The 24,504-nt window shown below is 43.2% G+C and overlaps 2 protein-coding genes across 2 annotated transcripts in view; one reads left to right on the plus strand and one right to left on the minus strand.

The window, feature by feature from the left end:
• The window catches only part of DMTF1 (cyclin D binding myb like transcription factor 1), a 51,274-nt gene extending 50,169 nt beyond the window's left edge, over positions 1 to 1,105 (plus strand). Inside the window, exon 18 of the mRNA XM_036246159.1 lies at positions 29 to 1,105. Coding sequence (XP_036102052.1) covers positions 29 to 138 — 110 coding nt within the window. The 3' untranslated portion in view covers positions 139 to 1,105. The remainder of the gene's footprint in view (positions 1 to 28) is intronic.
• Positions 1,106 to 1,176: 71 nt separating this feature from the next.
• TMEM243 (transmembrane protein 243) lies at positions 1,177 to 22,939 on the minus strand. Its single transcript, XM_036246160.1, has 5 exons — positions 22,614 to 22,939; positions 21,929 to 22,212; positions 4,390 to 4,440; positions 3,228 to 3,332; positions 1,177 to 1,790 (listed from the first exon to the last, which is right to left on the minus strand). The coding sequence occupies exons 2-5, from the start codon at positions 22,004 to 22,006 to the stop codon at positions 1,668 to 1,670; spliced, it is 357 nt and encodes a 118-aa protein (XP_036102053.1). The 5' UTR covers positions 22,007 to 22,212; positions 22,614 to 22,939; the 3' UTR covers positions 1,177 to 1,667.
• Between the last annotated feature and the right edge of the window lie 1,565 nt (positions 22,940 to 24,504).

The following is a 24,504-nucleotide window of genomic DNA, read 5'->3' on the forward strand; positions in this document are numbered from 1 at the left end:
AGACTAACTTGAAACTTACTCATTACAGATCCCATACTCCAACATCATCGAGAAGAATCAAATATCATTGGGTCCTCTTTGGGCAGTCCTATTTCAGAAGATTCAAAGGATGCTGAAGATTTGGTAAACTGTCATTAGGTAATTCTTAGAAACAGGTAGTTCAGGCAAAGAAGCCACACTGTTAATTACATCCCCAAAGAAATAGGAGGAACCCCCAAGAGGCTTAACTTACCATTCCTCTGGCTTTTAAATAGCTACAGTGCTTAAGCCACGTACAGTGTTGCTGCTATGACTTTTTACCTCCTTTATTCATCTGAGGTCTAGTTTTATGGAAGTATATTTGAGTGGAGTATGAGGGGGTCTTAACTACATAGATCCCTGTGATAAGTGCTATCTCCTAGCAGGGAATTTCATTCACATCAGCCACTGAGCAAAGTTTAAAATCACCAAAGTTTAATCTGTTTTAAAAGTGGTAATATTCATCTCTGAAGATCAGATATGAGTCTCTATTCAGTCCCAGGTAGGCCTGTTTATATTTCGCAGGTCACATCTACATGGTGTGGTGCTTACCAGTAACCTTCAAAAGATTATCATTAGTTTGAGACTTGACCAGCATATAAGGATACAGACCTAGAGGTGATTGTATGGCAGTTACCTTTGGTTACTGATTGCTGGCAGTGGGATGTGATTCAAGCTGGGTAGAGAGGAAAGCATTAAGAGTTAAAAATATTCACTACATTTTTTTTTTTTATTATTACTTTTAAAGGGACTATGATGAGGGTAGTATCAAAACTCACAGAGTTTTTACTCCTTTAGAACCCATTGTCATCAGTTTACAAAATTAGCACTTTTAAGTAAAACTAAATGGGAAAAAAGTAAACTTCCCTGTCCTATACCGTGACCGTTTCTTCTGTGTTTTGCGATATAAATTACCCAGAAAATAATTAAGAAGGGTACAGAGTTTGCTGTTCACTTAGTGCATTAGCTGGTGAGGGTATGATAAAATTTCTCCCTCTCGGGCAATTTTACAAAACAAAATTTGCTTCTGTTATGAAATGAAACAAATCGAGTCATTCCTATACTAGAGAAGGTCAAACCAAAACTAGCCTCTTAAAGCTTTAACACATATGACTCCTATGGAAAAGTTAAAAAAAAAACAAAAAAAAAAAAACAACCTTGTATAAATTATTTTATTTATTATTGTAATTAGATCTTCACAATCAAATTGTCTTCACCATCTGTGTTTTGTTAATGTGAAATTAAATTGTAGTTATAAGCAAGAGTTGGTGGCCTAGGGAACAATAATTGTATATTCAGTTTAACAGAAATAAAAGAATATTTGTCTTAAAATGTAAGATTGTTTGTTAACATAGCCTTTCGCCATGCAATTACATTATAAAAATTTTCAGTTTCAAAAGTGAAAATTACTTGTGCTGTTGGAGCTTTAAGGATTGGAATGTTGAAGTGCAACATCAGCTCCTTAAAGAAAAAAGCAGAGTGATCTATGATATGTCTCCCCTGCAAGAGGGAATTTAGATTTACAATTAACATGAAAATCATGTATCAGACTTCTGCAGGAGATTCTTCAGCATACTTTATCCAGCTTTATTCACAGTCCTAATGTATAGCTTTGAAGAGACCTGGTAAGTATTTTCTCCTTGGCAGCCTCACTTTCCCACATCATGGAAGTACAGGTTCGCACATATACATAACATGATGATAGAAAATAAGATATAGTAAATTAGATTTCTAAATTTCGGTTCTAAGTCTCCTTGTCGATACCAGTAGATCTAAAAGAAGAAGAATTAAATAAAAATTTAAGTAATAGCCATTGTTTAAAATTAAAGTTATTTAAAATACAACTAATTATTTTTCCCCTAATTGACAGTCTTATATTAGTCTACATTCCTGAGACTTAATGCGGCCAGAATTTCATCCTTACACTTTATAATTCAAGTAGTACCACTGAGTTTCCACATCTAAAACCATACTATTCCTGCTTGCTGAGTTAATTTGTGTTCTGTGTTCAAATCAACAGCATCCACCTATCATTTGGCAAGCCATCCAAAAAAATATGTACCTTTTGGATATATTTTTAAATGCAGGGTGGGCAGAAGTAGGTCTACAGCTGTGAAGATGTGAAACAGTGTTTATTCTCCCCCCCCCCCAATACAAACAAGTGTAACCCTACTTTTGCCAACCCCTGTAATATCAGAGTAAAAGATAGAATTCTTTTAGGTACTGGAAGGGACCACAGCTTTTTAATTCATATAACATTAAGACTGCCAGTACCAAATTGGACTTACATATGCATGTATTTGGTTTAAACTAGATCACTTGTTAGTCACTCTGGCCTCAGGCTGGGTGTAGGATAAGAGCATCTGTGGTACTTTGTTCCAAAGTCTCCTAAAGTAGGATGGCCCGATTCTTCCCTCAGGTCACAGGTATAACAGACTCAGTGCATTAGAAGCTTGGAGATCCTGTTTAATTTTAACTTAAATAAGCACATTGCTATTCATGAGTCAAGCCCTATGTAAATCAAAACAATTGCTTATTAAGGGGTTTACTCCGTTCTGATTCTGCCTCTCATCAAAGGAAATAAAACAGTAACCAACTAATGAATGACTGAACACTTGGCAAATACCCAGCTGAGATCTACCACCATATCTTTGTTGACCTAAAAGAAAAGTGTCTTTGTAGTAAAATGGAACATTGTTGTGACAAGGATATCACTGCAGCTTTAGGTTCCCGTGAAGAATTACACCCATGGCACTTTCACTTGGGGAGATAAGCACAGAGATTAAACAGACTAATTTTGTGATGATTAGAAATAAATCCAGAGTGTTAGTGCTGTATCTTTTCCCGTCAGAGTAGTCATGACATTCCCCCAAAGCCTGTTGGGTCCTGTATGTATGGAAGATGAATTAAGTAAATTACAACAAATCTTTGGCCACCTAAGTCTTTTTAACTATTTCTTTCCTTCCATTTTTTTTTTAGCTATCAAGGGGAGTTCCCCTTCAGGGTTACAACTTGGGATTTAAGAAAAAAGAAACTCAGGTTTAAAAAGAAAACCCTACAATTAATATTGAGAATTCTGACATCCTTGGGGGTTTGGGGGTTGTAATTAGAGACGCCCTTTCACATAGACCCAGGGCTGAGAATCCGTCCTAGGCACTGCAGCCTTCAGCCCTCGAGGACATTCAATTTAAATTCTAAACAGTACTCACAAGTATGCAGGCAGTAATACTACTCAAAGAGATGCAGACAGCAAAAAATATATTCAATGGTTTTGGAGGTGGTTGAGGGAAAACAAAAGCACTGATCAGCGTTACCTGTATGAAGAGAAATTGTCAGGACTTAGGAGTAATTCCAAGACTTGCTTAGACTGGAGTCAAGGCAATGTAATATTATCAAATGCTTCACGTTGTAAAATGGTATTTACCACCAGATTTGCCTTATGGAATGTTAATTTAATGTAATGTAATGGTTAATAAAATATTTGTAAATATGCTTGACTGTGTTACTTCTTTTAGTACCTCTTTCTTTCTAACCTTTTCCTCCTTTATGAAAGGAGACAAACCATAGAGCAGTAAAACTAGCTAACCTCTTCATTAACAAAGATTAAAAAGCATTTCAGCCTCATTCCCAGAATGAATAATTACATTGGGAAAAGTTCTGTTTTGTCACTTTGAATACTCCAACAAAAAAATAAAACCAAACTGTTTTTGCTTAAAATTTTGAAAAACATTGAAAGAGGTTTCTAAGGTCCTACAGAGTTCTTTTTCTAACACAACTACAGCAATGTACCCATTCTTTTATGTTAAGTCACGGGAACAAACTTCCCTAACATTTTCTTACATTTAATGAAAATATGCCACAGAAATGTCATTCTCAGACTATGTGAAATAGAGTTCCATTTTTTAAATTTTATTGTGATTGCACCAACCTATATTATACAGGATGAAAAATTACTATAAGCTGACCAAATCATTTTAAACCAAAGTATGATGAATGTGCCTTAAGGAACAAAATAAACTGAAGGTATTAGGGAAAATGGGGAGTTGTAGGTTATGTACAGAAGGGAGTTGCTGGTAGCCACTGACATGTTACTGACTAGGCAAACTCAGAAAGTAAGTTATTGGACTTGGTACTGTTTCATGTATTCAACTGAGGATGAGGGTGGGAATCAATTTAGCTACTCCAGTTATCCACTGCAATTTTAACTGGTAATACAATTGAAAGCCTTAATGTAATTATGACTAGAATACTTCACATGCTGATACACTGGCCTCTTAAGTTTTTTTTTTTTTGAGAGTTAATTGAACCATAATCCTAAAGTTTTCAACACTGGCTGAGAGCCTGGGTGAAACACAAAATAAAGATACTTACTAGAATCAATAAGGATGTTAAGCTGCCAACAACTAAATTGATGATTCGATCCTGAAAGAGAAAAGAGTTTTTGAGCCTTTCGATGGATCCATGGCACTATCAGAAAACTACAAGGCTAGGCACTGCGTGATTAGAAGGAAGAGACAGATCCTGCCCCTCTTTACACATACATACAACAAATGTAAGAAAGGCAAAGTATTCAGCCACCGAAGTGGAATGAAAGTCCTTTGGGATGACAGGGATGTCGATGTAAGATACATTCAAACCTGTACAGAACTTTTGTGAGTTTATTTGAGCCAAACTGACAGCTGCCAGGAAACAAAATAGCAATGGACTGAGAAAAACTGCTCCAGAGAAGGGCAGTTTTGCACCTTTACATGTTACAAAGAGGAGTCTCATAAGTGAGTTTCATGAAATCCACTGGTGGTCGATTAGGGAGGCAGGAGAAGCAAAGCGGGGAAACCTCTGGGATTGGATAAAATGATAGCCATTTTACATAGGTGGGCAGTACAGGATAGTTAACGTGAGGGGATTTGCTGTCTCCACAAAATGGTGTCTTGTGCTTTGATGGGACCGGAAAAAGGAAATTACTTTGACAATCCAAAGGGATGCAATTGTAGATGCAAAAAGACAACATTCAGGCTTAGTTAAGGTGAAAATTGACCTTTGTCAGGGAAGATTTTTTTTTTTTTAGCCTAGGACATGACTACCCACCATAAACTGCTTTTAATTAAAGTTTTCATTTCAGACCATCCTTTGTGGTTATTTTAAGTCCCCAAGTCTGTAATACACAGGCCTCCCCTCAGCTTGCTAGGTTTACTACATGATCCCTTTTCGTCCACAGGGTCAGACAAACTAACAAGGTTTCTTGATAGGATAGGACATTTGTAAACACTAGTCTTTTGAAGATTGAGAAGGACTGAATGGGGAAAGGAGGCCTACAAAAAAATAGGTGTGCTGCTGTGAAAAGTAGAAGCAGAAGCAGACAGGAGCACTGGGAGGCCAGCCCCAATTTCTGGTGAGAAGAACCTGAACCAGACTGCAGAAGATGTTGAGTGCCATCATGAGTTTGGACCTATTTGTGAAACAGCTTAAGTGTCCTCGTCTAATGTAATCGAAAAGTAAATGCTATTGCTTGAGAGAGCACAGAATGCCAAGGCTGCGGCGAATCTCAGACCATCTTATTCAGTGGTTTTCCAACTTTAATAGCAAAAAGTTTAATATATAAACAAAAGTAGGATCAACTGATTGAATGAGCCTGGAGTCCAACCCAGTGAGCTTCCTTGTCATTCCCATCCCACCCCAACAAACCACAATGGTTTGAAAAGCTCTTATCTAATTCAATCCTAATTTTACAGGTTAAGGTAAATTTAGGCCTAGGGAGTGTGGTTAAATATTGCCTAAAGAAACCCAGCAAGTTAGCAGCAACTTGGAAACGGAACTCCTAAATCAGGGTCACTGGTTAGATTTAGCTTCAGTTATGGGGACTAAAAAGTTAAAGTAATACTACATATGAATATGTTACTATTAGTTTTATATAGCATATGTTATTTTCAGAGCTTACAGAACAAGGTCAAAGAGTTTAAGACCTGAGTAGCAAACACTGTAAGGCCCATAAATACCAAGCAGTCTTATTTCTGAGAAGTCAAAGCTGAGTAATGAATCAGTAGTCTTGCAGATTGTCTTGATAAAGTTTTAGCAGAGAACAGCAGGCTAGGGAATAAACAAAAGCTCAGAGATGGGAAGCGTACAGGAACAAGTAAAGAGCAGCAACTGAACACTCATTTCCAAAAACTGCATTTAAAAATAAATATCCAGAGTTAGGAGGTAGGCAGAGCTGGGAAGCAAGAGTGAAGAAAAGCCAAGTATTATATGGGTGTGTCTGATCTAACCAAGGACAAACCACACTCTCCAGACCAAGGCCATTGCAATTCTACTGTTACTGGGGACAAAGGAAACTGAACACCAGCCACACCCTTACTAAACTGGGAAGGCTCAGACCAAATCTTATCACTGCCTCAGCCAAAGGAGCCTACCCAACAGCACACAGTAGTCTAAAATTACGACCATTTTTAGACAGGAGACCCAGGGGCAAATCACTGATCACTATTATTCCCACACAAATTTTAAATGTGTGTGTTTTTAACATAAATGTGTATATAGACTAATCTATTACCACTGTTTTTGCCTTGTGAAAAAGCTTCAACTAAACTCTTCTGATCTATTCTGAGAAGTCAAGAATATCTGCTCCCATCCCTTTATAAGCTCCAGTAAATTACAAAAGTGTACGAAAATCTGAATACCTCCCAATGGCTCTTACCAACAGAAAGAAGCCAGCAAAGATGTTCAGGCGAGAGGTAGCCAAACAGCAAGTAGCCACCCAGAATCAAAGCAGGGGGTGGAACTAATAGCGGTGAAAGGATAGTAACTATGCCAAAAGTTTTTGCCTATCTTTTCTAAAAATCCTGGGATGAAATGGCATTATGACTATTTTACAGATAACAAAACAGGCACAGGGAAATTGAAAACTTGCCGAAGTTCTCGATACCAGTAAGTGATGGAGACAGGATTCAATGACAACAGCAGATTCCATGTATCCTCCTCACTGGTAGAGCAACCTGGAATGCTACTGCTGGTTGAGCCAAAGATACCAAGTGGCAGATGATAGCTCAAAAAACCTATTCACAAGGTACTGCAGTGAAGTGTTTATCTTCCAGGAATGAAGATTTCCTCATAAGTGATTTTTTTCAGATTTTTGGACTTATCCATGTAAGCCTAACTGGTTTTAATCACTCATGAAAATATATCTAAACTTTAATGACTACTATCCTGCTTGCCTTCTAGAAAGATCACCAAATGGAACGCCAAGACATCTGCACAAATATTGGTTACTCTACTGTTATAATGCATTCTCTCTAGGACTCCCAAGATGTGATGCACTATTTGGGAAACAGTAGAAGGATTTCTCACAGGGTTTTCTTTCTCCAAGCCAAGGCCTTGGATTCAGACCTGCTATCCAAGTAACCACAGATCCAGGCCAAAGAAACAGCAGTTAACTTTGGAAGACCTCCCACTCTTAAGCTCTCTCTTCTAAATGCTTGCTACCCAAAGTCAGATCTGTGGGCCAGCAACACTGGCCTCAGTGGAAAGCCTGTGAGAAATGAGAACACTGGGCCTCACTCTAGACCTACTGAATCAGAATCTGACTTTTACTCTTTCCCATTTTTTTTTTTTTATTCCTCACCCAAGGATATTTTTCCATTTATCATTAGAGTGGGAGGGAGAGAGAGAAACATTGATGTGATAGAGACACATCGACTGATTGCCTCCTGCATGACCCGACCAGGGTCTGGGACGAACCACAACCAAGGTACGTGCCCTTGACAGAAATCGAACCCGCGACTCACTGGTCTGTGGGCCAATGCTCCAACAACTGAGCCAAACTGGCCAGGGCCAGAATCTGACGTGGAACAAGATCCTCAGGTGACACATATGCACATTTAAAATTTTAACACACTGCTCTAAAGTTTAGATTCTAAACTAAACCATTTTGAATACTGATTAAGTTCAAATCATAGGTTAGAGACCCTTATCTGGGCCCAGAGATTATTTTTCAGGGCTTCAGAAGCTCTCCTAGCTCCTAAACGCAAAGATAAAAGAATAGAGAAAAATTAAGTAACCAGTGAATTAGCATTTCAGAGGAGAGTTTTAGAACTCATAGGCTCCAAATCAGAAATAGAGTACTTGAGGGAAATAGACCAGTGAATTTAATCTTTGCCGTTTATGGAATGAACTGAAACTGAGGTTCTTTCCACTTGTATAGTCTGTGCCTATTAACTCAGTTATTTTAATTTCTCACAGAAACTACTGTTGTCTCCTCCCCAGTTTTATTATTACCCTTGTCCATTTACTGAAACTATTCTCCCTCCCAGAGCCTTAAACTTTATACTGCTGCTTACCTGCAGAGAGGACGCGGCAGGGAGTTAGGGTGTCCTTCCCAGAGACAAATACTCGGCAACAGGTTGAGAGATGGTCTTAACTCATATATATGCATATATGAGCACATGACCATAAAAATATATATACACGTATAGTATCGTTTTGAGAAGGATTCTGATATATTACCTCGTAAGTTATTTGTTCATTTAAATGTTATCTCAATTATATTTCAATAAAATAAAAAATCATCTACTATATTCCAGATGCAAATAAATGCAATAACAAATAAAACTGCCTCTACCTTCCAGAAGTTTACACTCCCCAGAGTGCAAGACGGTACTTAGGAGAAAGGAAGCGAGGTTCCTTGGGCTAACGGGGAGAGAATAGCACAGAAAGTCAACCCTGAAAAAGGAGTAGGAGTCACATCTTCATCTTTCTTTGAAATGGGGAAGGAGAAAGAAATGGATATACATGCAAATGGCTTGTACTTGGGATGGGAGGTCACCTTGTGAAGCAAATAAGGAACACCTTATCTCTATTTCCTAACGAGTAACTAGGTTCAATGAGACATGTAATGGTAAAGTCTCCTATCCAATGTTGTATGCAAAATGCAAGTCTAGTGAGCAGTTCAAAGGTCTAAAAATCCTTACACCAATACAAACAGTCCCTGAAATTAGAGTTAAAAGACCAAGGTATTCTCCGAGTTCTGCCACTGGCTAGCTAGCTATGTAACTTTAAAAGAATCCCTTAATCCATTTGGGTCTATCAAATCAAATGATATCTGGTCTTTTCCTGTTTTGATTTATGGCTCTGGATCATCACCACTTGGGCCTGAGTAGAAGGCCTACTCCCACCATCATAAAGCAGAGGAGCCTCCAATCTTGCTTGGTCAGTCATTAGCCAGAATCTTGCTACAAGACAGAGAACCCCAGGCTGATTTCTGCTGCCCAGGTGTTTAATGATGGCTCTGGGAGGAAATTGGCACTAACAGCCCAAATAACCGACAGCTGGCATTTGTCCTCAGCAACCTGGAAACATCCTGGTTGTAGACAGTTTGAAAAGCTAAGAAGAGTAATATCACGTTTGACCCTCTATTTCCACAGCGATTTATGTTTTGCCTACTTCCAAATTGACTTAGACTTGTGCTACTATAGTAAAACCCTAACCCACTTAAGCAATAATAAAAAGAGCAAGAAATGAATTCTAAATGGGTTTGGAGAATGGAAAGGCGGATTTACAGGGAAAAAAAAATTCACTAAAGAAAACTTTTCTGCTTTAAGTTCAAATATTAGTACAAAGACTCCTGGCAGCCAAGCAGGAAGTACAAGGGGGTTTACAAGTTCTCACTAACAAAGTAATTTCCCCTGGGTTTAAGAACAGTTTGTTGCCTGAGTCTATGCAAATACAGAGACGGAAAATGGCAGCTACTTCATACAGTCATTTCTCATACTGACCCATAAATAACCTGAAGGGCTACTGCTCCCAAAAGAGTGAGGTCTCGTAGGAGAGCTGTCATACCACACTCCCAATATGACTGCTCATCATTCAGAGCTCAACTCAAACATCACCTCTTTGGTAAATTCTTTCTGGACACTATCTCCGGCTGGATGTGAGACGTTCCTGTCTCAGGGTTCCAGGATCACATCGCCTATATTACACTTCCTGCACCAAAATAAAATGGATTGCCTGTCTCTTCAGTTAGGACTGGCAGGTCATTGAGGGTGGGGACAACAGCTGCTTGTTTTCCTTCCTAGAGACTGGCACACCACTGGTGCTCGTTCTGTGAAGGCTGATGAAATGAGAGAATCGTAAATAGCATCTTCCTTACAATGCTTCTCACCAATACAGGCTACTCTCGTCCTTCACCTGGGGCCTGGCTTTTCAGAACTCTCACCTTCCAGTCAGAACAGTGTGTGGCCTTGCTGCTCCGTGCGGGACACCCAACAGCACAGAGGCTTGGGCCTGGTCCTGCCACCCAAAAGGCCATGGTTTTTGCCAGCCACGAAGGCCCAACATTCTAATGGAGGCTCCAGGCTAGGCTCCACTGACTCCATGGAGATACCATTAGTAAACAAGCCTGAGTCCAAGCCCTGTTACCTTGTTCCGCTAGAGCAGGACGAAGTGTGGTTTCAGAGGCGACAGCAACGCCTGCTGTGGAACTCGGCCCTCACTCCCAAGGAGAAGCTGAGCAAAACAGAAAAAAACCCTGCATGGACAAGCCATGAAGACATTCCCCTCCCCACTCTGGAGAGAAGGGGAGGGAGAGGATGACAATGAGAATTCTATTTTTGGTATTACAGTAAACCCTTGATTTTGTGGACCTTGACTTAACAGACTTCAGATTTAATGAACAAAATTTCCGGCCCATATATTATATGTGAAAATTAACACCTTGTCAATTTTAAAATGCTTTTAACCTAGATTTGCTTTTAACTAACAGTTTATATTTTTGTTATTAATTCACTGTTATTTTTAACAAATTTTAGCAAATAGGCCATGTTAGAAAAAATACTGTAGTAATTTTGCCCACATAAATAAATATTACATATAAACAGCTACAGTCTACATATTTAAATCCAAGAGTTACCACTTGTAAACCATGCTTAGGGGTGATTAGCATGTGATCACACCGTGTTACTCTCGGTCACTGGTTGTTTCAGCAGTAGTTTGAAAGCCAGCCGGCCCCTGTTCCCATAGGTGCTAAGCCACGCCCAAGGCGTGTGCATTTGTTTACTCTCAGTGACTGGTGAATGCACGCGTTTACTAGAAATATTCAGTGTAAATTTAATATTACTACAATACATACAGCAAACTTTCCTGTGAAATTAAACCATTCACACATACTTAATTTTAATTACACAAACATGTCTACATAAGTAAAAACAGGTCAACTAACTTAGCCTTTTTTTTTTAATCCTCACTGGGGATATTTTTCCAATTATCTTCAGATAGAGTGTGTGTGTGTTGTGGGGGGAACATCAGTGTGAGAAAGGTTGGTTGCCTCCCACACGACCCCAACCAGGACCGGGGATGAACCGCAACCAAGGTACATGCCCTCAACTGGAATTGAACCCGAGACTCTGGTCCACGGGCCAATGCTCCAACCACTGAGCCAAACCAGCCAGGGCTAATTTGTCCATTTTTAATGTATGCATTCAGAAACCTACTTCATTATAAGATGGACTTTCGGCTTTAACAGACACCCCCTCACCCGAATTAATCCATTATATAGAAGTTTTATGGCAATTTTACCTTTCTCAGTGACTCCATAAAAGTCCTTCTCCTCAGACATCACAGGTAGCCCTATAGACCCACATCTCTCCCCAGGTGTTCTGTCCTATAGGGTCAGTCTTCATACCCGACACCTGCAAGTCCTGGCAGCCACCCCCACCCCGAAAACCAGCCCCGTGTGAACACACCACACACAGCTCTCCCATGCCATAGATTTTCTGGCTGCAGCTGTCTCTGAATATTCTGCCCGGAAGAGCCCCTGCTATCCACAGCTCATCCCACACTCAATGGGCCTGGAGTGAGGGGCAAGCCATTCCCTGCTTGCCAGGCCAGATTGACAGGACAATTTCAGTAATATCCTTTGCTATGGTTTGAATGTTTGTGTGCCCTATCCCCCATATTCCTATGTTGAAATCCTAAAGCTCAACATGACAGTATTAGGAGGTATGGGCCTTGGAAGGTGCTTAGCTCATGAGGGTGGAGGTTTCATAAATGAGATTACTGCCCTTATTTTTTCAAAAAGGCTCCAGAGAGCTCCCTAGCCCCTTTCACCATGTGTGGATACTAACAAAAGTCTCCAACCAAGAAGAGGGCCCTCACCCAACCATGCTGCACCCTGATCTCAGACTTCCAGCATCCAGAACCATGAGAAAGAAATGTTTGTTGTTTATAAGTCAGCCAGTCTGTGGTACTTTGTTCAAGCAGCCAGAACAGAACAAGATATCTTCAGTTTCTGAAACGTATGTCCCCAGGCAGTCTTGTGCCAACTTCTTCCAAGTTAACTCAATTATTTTAGCACTTGCTTTGCCAAATCCCTCTTTGAACCCTCTCCTCTACTGCCCTGAATCTGGTCTTCACCCACATCCACTAACTACATTATCCCAATCTCTGACCATAGAGGAGGCAGTTTCAGCAAGGCATGGAAGACTTCCTGGTGGAGATGTTCATCTGCTCTTGATGCTTTGAAAACCCAGCCCCAAGTCACCCTCAACCCTCAACTGCTTCTATGCTCAGGCGCTAAGCCTTGTGGTGAAGCCTTTAAACTGTTCTAACTTAACTGCCAGTTTACTCATCAATCTCCTCCTCTGCACGATAAGGTCTTGGAAGCTAAGGGCCATGTCTGCCTTGTTCACTGTTGGATCTCGGCCACTGCATATGGCTATCCAGCTATAATCCAGCCCAATGCTACACTCTCCACGCTGTGCACCCTGGCACAGGCCTGCATCCACCCAGAGGCAGGAGCATCCTTTCCTAACCCAGACAAAGCCAAGCCATGTGACTGAGAGAGCTGCCACTACCCAGAATGAGATACATTTCACTGGTGGGGAGTTGCACTGATCATTTCCCTCTGCCGATCACAGTACCCAGCATAGGCTAGATGCTCAAATATCACTGAAAGAACAAACTAACTGAGTTTACCATAAAGTCATGTTTTCAGCTGGGCTTTCACTATATTTCCATGACCTCTGATTTTGGGTTGACTGTTTCTGTCTCTCTCCAGAAAGTGGTTAGAAGCTCCACCTCAAGTTAGGTTCCCATTCCCATTCTTGAAGACTGTACAACAGCAGAAATTCTTGTCAAAAAAAAAAAAAAAAGCCATGAAAAAGAGGAAAACTCTGACCCCATTTTCATTCCTTCTAGCTTAAGAGAGCCAGAAGGTGATCAGCTTTTCTGCTCATCCCTGGCTCAATTAATTATCTCTGTCCTCAACTCTTTGTTGAATTTCTCCCTCATGGAGTTTTTACAGCTCAAAAAAATCTCAACTCCTTCTAACATTAGAAGAGCCTCCCATCCATCCTGCTTCCAACTTTGAGGTTAAGCATTAATTCTCCACTCTTTTTCACATGCTTAGTGTTAGGTGGTTAGGAAGAAAGTAATACAGGGTAAAAGAAGAGTAACCAGGGTAGACATGGGGGCTTAGTTTTAGTCAAATGAATCCCCTCTGGGGATGTGACATTTGAACAGGAGTCCTTATAAGAATAAAAAATGAGACATGCAAGGATCTGGGAGAAAGGTTCTGAAAACAAGCCAGTACAGCAAGTGCAAAGGCCCTGAGGCAGAAGTGACCTTGGGAATTAGAAAGAAAAAAAGGCAGCCAGGATAACTGAAGCTTCATAAGGAAGAGAGAGAGAAGAACAAAGATTTGTTTAATGCCTTTCTATCTTCCATACAGTACATATATGCTCCATTAGAAAAGATACACTATCCAGCATATAGCACATTTGCTGGGATGCAGTATGCACATGATTAATAATTGAATAAAAAAATATATACATGCACACTCAACACCCTACAGTCTCCAGAAAGAAATCATACTCCTTAGCACAGTTCTTCAGCCAGCCCTGCCTTTCCTCCAACCGGGGTGCCCAAGTTCAAGAGTCCAGTAACAATGGGACATCACATTCCCTCGCCACTTCCTGTACTTTCCTGCTCCTACCCCACTGACAGAAGCTGGACCTCCTGCTTGGGATTCCCAGTCACTTCCTCTTGTTAAAAGTCCTGTCCTGCTTCTAGGTCTAAGATTCAAAAAGCCCTCTAATCTGATGTCCCCAGGAGAATTATTCTGTTCCTCATGCTCCCTGGCACTTGACTCATCCTTTTATTAAAGGGCTCACCCCCCCCCCTTTTTTTATTTATCTTTATTGTTGAAAGTATTACAGATGTCCCTTTTTTTCCCCCCCTACTAACCTCCTCCCAAAGGGCTCATCCCTTTTAAATTCAGCACTTATTAACCCTAGCCCATGCTGCTCTTCAGGTCATTGAAGACAATGACATCTTCTCTATTCAGCATGTTTGACATGTCCAAAGGGCATGAATTTCCCACCACTGTTAACGTAGAAGGAATGATTCAAACAAACAATTTTGCATCCAAAGTTCTACATTTCTAATACCATAAATAAAAAGCCAGTTCTTGGAAATGATTTTCCTTTTTTTTCTTCCAAATCACAGTGGATAACTTGTCAGGAAAGCTCTGGAAATAGCTTGGTCAGATGCCTAAGGGGCAGCCCTCTGGGAATAAACCTACTGAGAGGATGTGAAATGCGGGAGAAGGTTGGTTTGGGCCCAGCTGAAGCAAGAACCTCAGGCCTTGCCAGTGGGTTTAACCTAGGTCCCCCAGAGGTACCTGGCTCTGACTAAGCAGGAGCTTCCAGGGACAACCCTAGGGACAGCATCCACTGGGTGGAGAGGGGATCCCTTTACTCTGATCAGAGGTTCTACTGTTCTGAGATGTGCCAAAGAAACACCAGACTGAGCGGTGCCAGAGGACGCATGAGAAAGCATTTATGAGAACGTGGGCACACCCACACCTGACAATCTCACACTCTGAACTCTTTCCAGCGCACCATGTCCTCCACTGCTACATGTGGCCCTGACCATCAACTTTTCCCTCACTTCTCTCTAGACAAAGTAAGTGCACAGACATTTTCAAATGTTTCCCTTATACCACAGATTCACATTTCAAAGAACCTTTCCATTGTGTTTTTGTATACCATTCTGCCAGATTCTCTTTCTCACAGATACATGCACTTGAAATATATTCTTTTCACTGAAGCACCACTTATGGAAATCAGATCACAGTAACAATAGGAAACAAACCTACTCCACATGTTTAAGCGGCAAATGGTCCCGACAGTTGGTTGGTACCCACAGAAGTGCCGGATTTTTATGTGCCGACCTTCAGGATGAGAGGCACAGGAAAGGACTGTGAGGTTAGGAGCATGACAGACCTGGGTTATTCTCCTATAATTTGCCTGCCTGTGGCCTTGCAAAAGTCACAACTTTTAGGCCTAAATTTTCATATTTGTTCAGTGGTTGAATATGCAGGGTTGCTGTAAGGATTGGGTGATCACACACATAAATTGCCTAGAACAGAGTAACTGACATTAACAGAGGATTGGTAAATAGTTGCTAATATGGTATTAGTGTTATTTCTACCATGTCTAAAGGGCAGCTTACCAATGAAAGACGAGGCTCCTCAGAGATGAGTGGGCCCTATGCCCTGGCCCCAATTTCTAGGGCAGCCCCAATTTCAAGTGCATTCCATCATCCCCACAGAAATGTGTCCCTGTGGCAGCTCAGAAAACATGTTCACTATGCTTGTCCATGGCCTACGGAGTGATGCTCAGGAAAAAAAATGGCTCAAGTCAGTAGACCCAGCCTATTACCACAGACCTGAAAAAACCACATCTACAGAGAAGAAAACTCAGCTGACCATCCACTTATGAAAGGCCAAGCCTCAGTTTAGGTGTCTTTATACAATACAGTGTTATGTTTATGGCTGGCCTTTGTGCTGAAGCTCAGCAGGGAGAGGGGAGAGTGAGGACTCTGACTGCAGGAGAGTCTGAAGCACCACTTCTTGTCTTGGTACCAGCACTGCAGGTTTCTGAACACCAGCCTCTGCCGCCTATTACTGTTGGTTCAGCCTCTCCCAATAATGCAGGTTACTTTTTGGTGATGCTAAATTATCACTTTGCTGTAAATTTAATAACGAAATCCAGAACTAGGCAAGGCAATGTGCCTAGTGCCATAAAGAAATGAGGCCCCAGCCTCCTCCCTGCAAGGAGTTTATACTCTGGTTCAGAGACAACCTATATAAGTCCCTCACAGCACAAGGAGCAAGTGCGGGGGCACCTCTGATCACCAGCTTCATAGGAGGAAAATATGGCTTCAGGCTGGGTTATAAGGTTCTAAGGCAGGGACATAGACTGAGCAGAATACAGATGTTTGGAGAAGGCAGGGTGCTACGGAAAGGAGAAAAAGGGTCCCTGGAAAGGTGCCAGCCTGGACTGGGCTTCCAGGGAGCCTGGGTGAGATAAGGGGATGTCAGCCCTCCTTATGCACCATCACCTTCTGAGGAGCTTTCTAAAAATGCAAATGCCTGAGCCCAACCCACGAGATTCCCAGTCCTCTGGTTATGGGGGTGGGGAGAGAACACTATTAGAGCAGGAAAGAAACAAGTCATGGCAACTATCAGCCTGAACTGTTTCTCCAGCCCAAGAAGCCACAAACAACTAAAGTGGTTTGGTAGGCTAGGTGAGAGGCAAGGAGACAACTGATCTGGTCCCTTGGGTGACTGATCCCCCAGAAGCTCTGTCAAAGGAAAGCTAGAAACCCACACACCTGGGAGACAGCCTTTGGGGCCCTGGGCAAGGGGATAGGCAGCTGGCAGACCCAACAATCTGAACTACAGCTTTTTTTTTTTTTTTTTTTTTTTTTAAATTTTAGAGAGAGAGATGAAAGGAGAGGGAGAGATAGAAACATCAATGAGAGAGAACATCAATTGGTCATCTCCTGCTGTTCCCCACTGGGGATTGAGCCCACAAGCTGGGCATGTGCCCTGACCGGGAATTGAACTGCTGACCTCTTGGTGCATGGGTCGACGCTCAACCACTGAGCCGCACCGGCTGAGTACAGCTTTGTTCTTAATAAAGCAGAAACCTCTACATTCCTCCCCCCGCAAAAGGCAAGCAGCAGCTTCAATTGGACTACAAAGTCAGAAAAAGACTTTGTTTTACACTTTTTTTCTTTAAACAGGAAGAAGAAGGGAGGGTGCACAAAAAATACTTTAGTACACGGAACCAAAGATGTGAGAATCAGGGCCCACTACCTTGCCCCCTACACAGAGATTCCCACCCCAGAATTACCTGAGTTCAGTGATGTACCTTACTCCAAAGTCACTCATTGTTCTTATATCGCATCCAAGTAGGAATAAAGGGACAAGAACTGTCACCACCCTTCTTAAGGATGAATCACTTATTTGGTAATCAGTGAAAATCAATAGGCTGGTCTGGAAACCGGTTTACACTACCTCCCACCTTCCTTCTCCCAACTGCACTAGGTATGAGATACAGGTTTGCCATCTCCCTCAGTGAGAACCATCCTCTCCCTCCCCTGCCAGCCTAGACTGGCTGAAGCTGATTTCTGATGACTGGGCAGTCAGCTAACAATTTAAGAAATCAAAACTGCCTCACAAGCCCTGAGGATAACTTAATGTCCATCCATTACATAGACAGAAAGATGACCCCAAGTGTGTGTTGTCCTAAAGCAAACTTTTAAAGGTAGCCCTGGGCAAGAGAGGGGGAATAGCTCCAGGTTTTAGTTCACAGTAGAGCAGGGAAGGGAGGAACAGCGGATGGAGATCCCTTGAGTAACATTTCTCAAAAGGTGGTCTGTAGAAACTTATTTCATGAATGCTCCTGGGGAGGAGTCGGGTAGATTAGGGCTGGGTAGGGCATTATGCCAGTCCTAAAAGACTTTGCCACCAAAATGGTACAAAAAGCACTCCTTTCCCACCCTCTCCAACTACAGTCCCAGTGAAAATTAGCATACTAAAGTTCTGAGAAGTCCCACAGTAAAGAAGAACATGACTATGGAACAACCATAAGTAATAATTCACCTGCTTTACAACTGCGCTGTCCAGTACAATAGTACTCTAGCTACATGTGGTTACTGAGCACCTGAAATGTGGCCACTCCAAATGGAAACAGGATATAAGTGGGAAAATATACACTGGATTTCAAAGGCCTGGCATGAAAAAAACTGTAAAAATATCTCCATTTTTTATACTGATTATATATAATGAAATCACTGTATTTTAATTCTATATTAAAATAACAATATTTGGGGTGTATGGGGTTAAAATTAATTTCATCTGTTTATACTTTTTAATATGGCTACTAGGACATTTAAAATCAGGTATGTGGCTCACATTATATTTCTATCGGAGAGTGCTTCTTTAGAAAATGCTAGGCTATTGCACAGGCTTCAACACCTCAGCTATTCTATATTATTGTGGCATTTGTGCCACATTCATTTTTCTCCTGAAAGAGAGCCAGTATACCCCAGAACTTGGGACAGGTGAAAAAAGCATCTGGACATTTGGACTAGGATGTATATCACAGCCCATCTATCCCTGGCTAGTGTGGCTAAGTGGTTGAGGGTCGACCCATGCACCAAGAGGTCGCCAGTTCGATTCCAGGTCAGGGCACACACCCAGGTTGTAGGCCCAATCCCCAGTGGGGGGCAAACAGGAGGTGGCCAGTCAATGTTCTTTCTCATCGATGTTTCTATCTCTCTCTCCCTCTCTCTTCCTCTTTCGCTAAAAATCAATAAAGAAAAAAGACAGCCCATCTAGTAATATGTAACCCCAAAGGTATCAAGGAATGAGGGAGATATTTCTTAGAAAAACCGAACATCTTTCCTTTTGTGTAATGAGAGAGAACTAGCTCCCTTTGCCTTCTGTTCCATGACTCTATCTGTAAAGTTATCATGCTAAATATCATGCTAAAGACTGAATAAAATTGGAGTTTAGTGACTAAAATCATTATGTGCAGGGACTACAGAGGAAGACAGAGGTTCCCTCAGGGACTGTCCAGGAGGGTGCTGCTCAAGGCCCACTGGGTTATTCATTTATTATTCTATAGTAGATTCCACTGTCTTTCACACTCACTCCATGACTTTGGGTGACCACTTCACCTCCTTCCTGTGAAAGGGCAATAGGTAGATGAGCATCTGCAGTGCTTTCAGAAGTCTGTGGCACAGGCCACATAATTTACTATCCCAGTCAACTCATGAAATGGGGTTGGTGAAAACTTACTGGAGAACTGGTTGTGCGACCAAACAAGTCACCTGCTTTGTGGTTCAGCTTCCTACGTTCTAACAGGAATAACAATGCCCATCTTACAAAGGAATCTGAGGATCAAGGGAAAACTGAATGCCTAGCATGTTGCTGGCACTTAAGCAAACACAATTTCTCTCCAGACCCTTCTCTACTCCAGGTTTCAGTCATCTTTGCCTTAAAGTTTGGGACTGGACCTAAAAGTCTAGTCCTTTCTAGATTTAAAATTGAGGAATTAAGTAGTACAAATTGGTAGCTGCAGAATAGCCACAGAAATGTAGATTACAACACAGGGAATATAGTCAATAATATCAAGATGAAAAGGTGTGGGGCCAGGTGGTACTTGAAGAAGTGGGGGGACCACTCTATAAAATATATGATTTTCTAACCACTTTGTTCTACATCTAAAACTAATACAGAATAATATCTAATGTGAACTGTAATTGAAAAATAAAATTTAAAAATAAAAGATAACAACACTGAGAAGCCATATGTATGGTCAGTTGTTGTAAGGCGAATATAAGAGCTCAGGAGATCTGTCACACTATGACAAGAAGTGGGTTTTCCCCTTTCTGGACTTTTCTTCTCAGAAGTAGTAGTTCACTAGTATTAAGTGTCCACTGTAAAGTGGCTGTTGTGTCCAGTTTCCTGGCACCTGAAAGACAGCAGACTGGGAACGCCTGAATGTGAGTGCCAGCAAAGGGTTTCTCAGGGTCCCCCGGAATCCAACATGCTCTGGCAGCGACTGTCCTCCCTGGGAATGGCACCACTGTAATATGTCCTAGCCTTTCATTATTGAGGCTCAATTCCTGTGCCTTGCCCACTTCAGGTCCTCAAATAAAATCATTTGCTGTCTTTAATGATGGATTCCTCTCCTTCTTCAGGTCTGGCACCTCAACTTATAAGAAACATGATGTCTTCTCCATCCTTAGACCAGAGGCCTCTCTCCTTTCTCCATTCTGTACAATTTCTCTATATCCAATCATTCTGTCAACCCCACAGAGGGAGCTCAAGGGAGCTCTGAGAAGCTGAATCTACTGTTAAAATGCCTAAAGCTGCCTAAGTAGTGTCAGGGCTACATACTCTTGGACTAAAAAAGGATGCAACAAACAGAGACATATTTGGAATGGCAAAGTTTTTGGATGGGTTTCAAATGGATCACAGGCATTAGGAAACTTATAGTCGTTGACTATTTCGGCCCAGGCAAGTCAGAAAACATCAATATTTCTAAATGTCTATATAAATCAACAAGTCCATTACCAAGTCATCTACCTCAGTACTCAGGGGCTATGGAGCTAAATGAGGTCAGAATCTGCATCCTTCCAAACCCCAATCTGTAAGCCAAGGCCCATGGGGGAGACACTGAACCTCTTAGCTCCTGAAACAGCTGGGCAGCAAGATGCCTTGGGTCCAATCCCTGAAAGCAACAAGCTGCATCCACTCTCCAGACCCCAAATCCTCTTCCAGTCAAACCCCAATTTAGAGGCATTCATATCTTAAAGCCCAAGGCTACCAGAGAAGGAATGGAGAAACGATCCCAGGGTCTTCCCCTGGCTTCCCAAATAAAAGTGACCAGTTTCTCTTCTGACCCCAACATGCCCCCTCTATGCCCCATCATAGCACAGATCAAACCAGTATCACATCTGTTTATTTCCTCCACATAGCTGGATTCCTTGGACCCCCAGGGCCTATCACTTAATGCTCAACAATGTGAGTAGAAATAGAAACCTCTACTGGGCTAGAGCCATACCTTCTCAAACCACGGTGCACTGTGAGCTGGGATAATGCAAAATCGCAAGATAAACAAGGTGGATTTTTCCTAAAGTTCAAGCTTAAAACATTTTCTTAAGACACTTGAAGGAAAAACAAAATTCACATGGAGTTTTCAAATAATAAAGTAGTAGTCTTGTAACAGGCTGGCAACTTCCAAATTCAAGGCTCTGCCCCAGACTGCTGGATGTACACTTGTCCTATCCTTACTGCTACAGGTCCCTGCCAAAGCCGAGAAACCCAAGAAGCTCTGGACTCATATGGGCCCTACTTTGTGAGAGACGGAAAGCAATCTGGCAGGGATCAAACAAAACAACAACAAAACAAAAAACCAAGCTAATCTTGCCCAAACGACTCAGAAGAACATGCTAAGGACAGGAAAAGGAGCCCTCTTCCATTACAAGCCTAGGACATTCCATGATTAGGCTTGTAGGAAAACATACTTTTTAAAAGCCTCAAACAGCGTACCATGGCTCTTTTGCGCCCCAAGACCCTTGCTCCTTTTCTGGAATGGATGCCAACAAGAATCTCGCGCTTCTCGCCTCCACGAGTCTTTGCTTGGCTGCCTGGGCAGTAAACCGTTAATGGCTCTCGACTAGGTCAACAGTCATCAGAAGCACCGCGAGGACGGAAGCCCGAAGCCTCTGGAAGGTTAGCCCTCGTGCGGGAGTGCAAACACCTGCCCCACCGCCCCAGAGGGGCTTCCGCACTCCACCAAAGGGCTCCTAACAGGCCAGAACTTTCTGAACTTTCTCCACCCGCCCCCACCCCCCCACCCCCGCCTTCAAGGCTCTTGGCCAACCTGGTCCCAAAGAAGGAGCCGAGTGGCAGGGCAAACATCCTGAGAGGGAAGCGGGGTTGAAGCAGCAGCTCTTTCTTCCTGAAGTACCTTCAGGAGCCGCGCCAGGCACCAGCCAGGCCCCTGGGCGGGCGGACACAGGGACACACACCCCTCGGCCTGGAGCCCGGGTCCGCACTCACCTTGGCCGACGTCTCTCCGAACAGAGGTCTGTTGTCCAGACCACTGGTGCCGTAGGTCCTTGTGGTAAAGTCCTCCATGTTGGGGTTTCTTCACTCTCCCCAAAGTCACTCAAAACCAAGCCAGCATTCCCTCCCGCAGTCTCGGGTCGGGGCTCCCACGCCGCCTGGTCACCGGGCACACATAGCCGAACCCCAGGTGCGTGCGGAAGTCCCCGTGGGGGCGCTCAGATCCGGGGGACCAGACAGCTCCGCCCCAGCCCCGCTCTCCTCCTCATCTTGAGCAGCTGCCGAAGGAAGTGAAAGGAAACACCTTTGGCCGACTCCCCGCAGGACGCCCCCGCCCGGGCAGCTCCCACTTCCCCAAATCTCGGCGCTCAGCCGCGGGGCAGAGAGCTAGCCGAGCGCAGCGGCTTCCCCTCGGCCGCCACACGTGACCCCCACCCCTCTCCCCGGCCCACCCCGAGCCCCGCGAGCGCGCAGACCTCCGGGCTCCGGGGGAAAAGTTTTCCTGGGAGAATTCATTACAAGCCCCTCTCCAAGCCCTGTGCGCCTTTTCACCCCGCCCCACCCCCACCTCCCCAGCGGCGGGAGAAGTGAAGTTAGTTGCCCGAGCGGAGCCCGGACCCCGCCCGCAGCGCTGCGGGTGCAGGCCCAGCAACTTGGACCCCCCTCTTTGTTGCATTACCCGCGGGCCGGGCGCCTGCCGCTGCTCTCCTCGGGCTCTCCGGCCGAAGCGGACAGGACAGAAGCCGCCTCAGCCCCGCACGGATTGGTCGCCTCCGGAAAACCCCGCGCCGCTCCCGCGCCCGCAGGCCAAACCTCGGCGTCCCCAGCCGCCTGCACGCTGGAGAGTCCTGGCCGAGCTGGGGACCAAGGGTCCCAGGTCCACACCCGTGCAGGGATTCGGTGCCCAGGCCCCGGGGGCGGTCAAGAAAGAGATCTATCCAGCTGGCAGAGAGCCGGCACTTGGTCCCCGCGCTGCGCTGCAGGGTCCCCCTTGGATCCTCCAGCCAGGACCCGCGGCCACTGTCGCAAACCGACTTGGCCCGCCCAGGCCACGTCACGGCCGAGGCTTCCAATCCCAGGTGCCAAGACGACGCATTGGCTGCAGAGCTTTATTTCTAGAGGTGCCAGTTTATTCCCCGTGGGACGGCCAGTCTCCCCCGCTGCATGTTTCTTAGCCTCTTAGCAGTTAGCATCTGCACGAGCCACATGCGCAAAGAACATTTCTGAAGATAGCTTTGCATTTGGCTAACAGCATCTTAAAAATAACGAGCCTGCTTTCACCACAGCAGTCTTTGCCAATAGGACGCAATGGGGTCATTGATAAATTTGGATGAGGATATGGATGTCTTGTTTTACCTGTGACAGGGATCCTATATCTTTTACAGAAACAGTCGGGAGGTAATGCGTGCCAGGTGCTTCTTCAACTTGTCCACTCATCCTTATACTGCTGGTGCTGACTATGCGTGTTCGCTGCCACAGAGAACGCCTGTCAACCTCTTCACTTCTTAGAGTACAGAGAACTGGAGGTGGACAGGCCTCATAGACAACATAGTGTCTCTCTGCATTTGGAGTCATTGATAAGCATATGAAACAAATGCAGCCAGCTTCCCTGGACACCACAGATCCTAGATTGAAGAGAGCTCTAACAATGTTGATGTTCACAGAGAGCCAATGTTGGCACGTGTAGCTTCATAACACTTAAAAGTCCAAGCAAAGATTGATTCCAGGTGGGCCCTTAACCGTTTCAGACAAGGGATGGACTAAGAACCACATAGCTATAGTTTTGGAATTTGCAACACGGAGTAGAATCAGGTATTGTGCATATCTCATCTACCAATTAGAGATTTTATAAATGATCTCTTTGTTCAGAACTTTTTGTTATAACAGGAATTTTTACCCAGAATCATTTACCCAGTTCTGTTAGAAAGTTGGTTGGCCCAACAAATAACTTTTTTTACTCATATTGAGCCACATTTATACAACAATACTTTTGAGAACAAACACTTTTAAGACAGGCAACCACCAAACAGAGTAATACATTGATCAAGACAGGCGAGATCATAGTGTTGAGGCTGGAGTGGAAGATAGAGACACCTGATTACAGTCTACGGAAAGGAGCAGGTACAGTGCCTAAGTGCACAAGCTTTGAAGTTGATCATATATGTCCTCAAACTTCAGTGCCACAAGCTATGCAATCTTGGGTAAGTTATGTACCCTCTCTTGAGCTCCTTCTTATGTAAAAAGGGAAGATTGACAACAATAAATGAAACCATTTAATCCTATTAACAGCTGTCAGGCCCATGATATGTATACACACTTTAACAGCTGATAACTCACTTAATTTTCACTCCTTTTCAGGTTTAACTGATTTGAAACAATAGGTGAAGCTATACTAAGCTTTTAACAAAGAAAATTTAGCCACTAAACTTTTTTTTTTTTTGTATCCTCACCCGAGGACATTTTTCCATTTTTTGTTCAAACAGAGTGGGAGGGAGAGAGGGGAAGAGAGAGAGAGAGAAACATCAACATGAAAGGGACACATTGAGTGACTGCCACCCACACAACCAACC

Source organism: Molossus molossus, unplaced genomic scaffold, assembly GCF_014108415.1.
Source record: "Molossus molossus isolate mMolMol1 unplaced genomic scaffold, mMolMol1.p scaffold_m16_p_7, whole genome shotgun sequence".
NCBI classification, from domain to species: Eukaryota; Metazoa; Chordata; class Mammalia; order Chiroptera; family Molossidae; genus Molossus; species Molossus molossus.

Coding starts and splice junctions, on each gene's coding strand:
- TMEM243 (XM_036246160.1), bottom strand. CDS start 22,006: ATGGAGGACTTTACCACAAGGACCTACGGCACCAGTGGTCTGGACAAC. Junction 4,441..21,928: donor TCGGAGAGACGTCGGCCAAG/GTGAGTGCGGAC, acceptor TTTCTCTTTCAG/GATCGAATCATCAATTTAGT. Junction 1,791..3,227: donor GTATTACTGCCTGCATACTT/GTGAGTACTGTT, acceptor TTCTTCTTTTAG/ATCTACTGGTATCGACAAGG.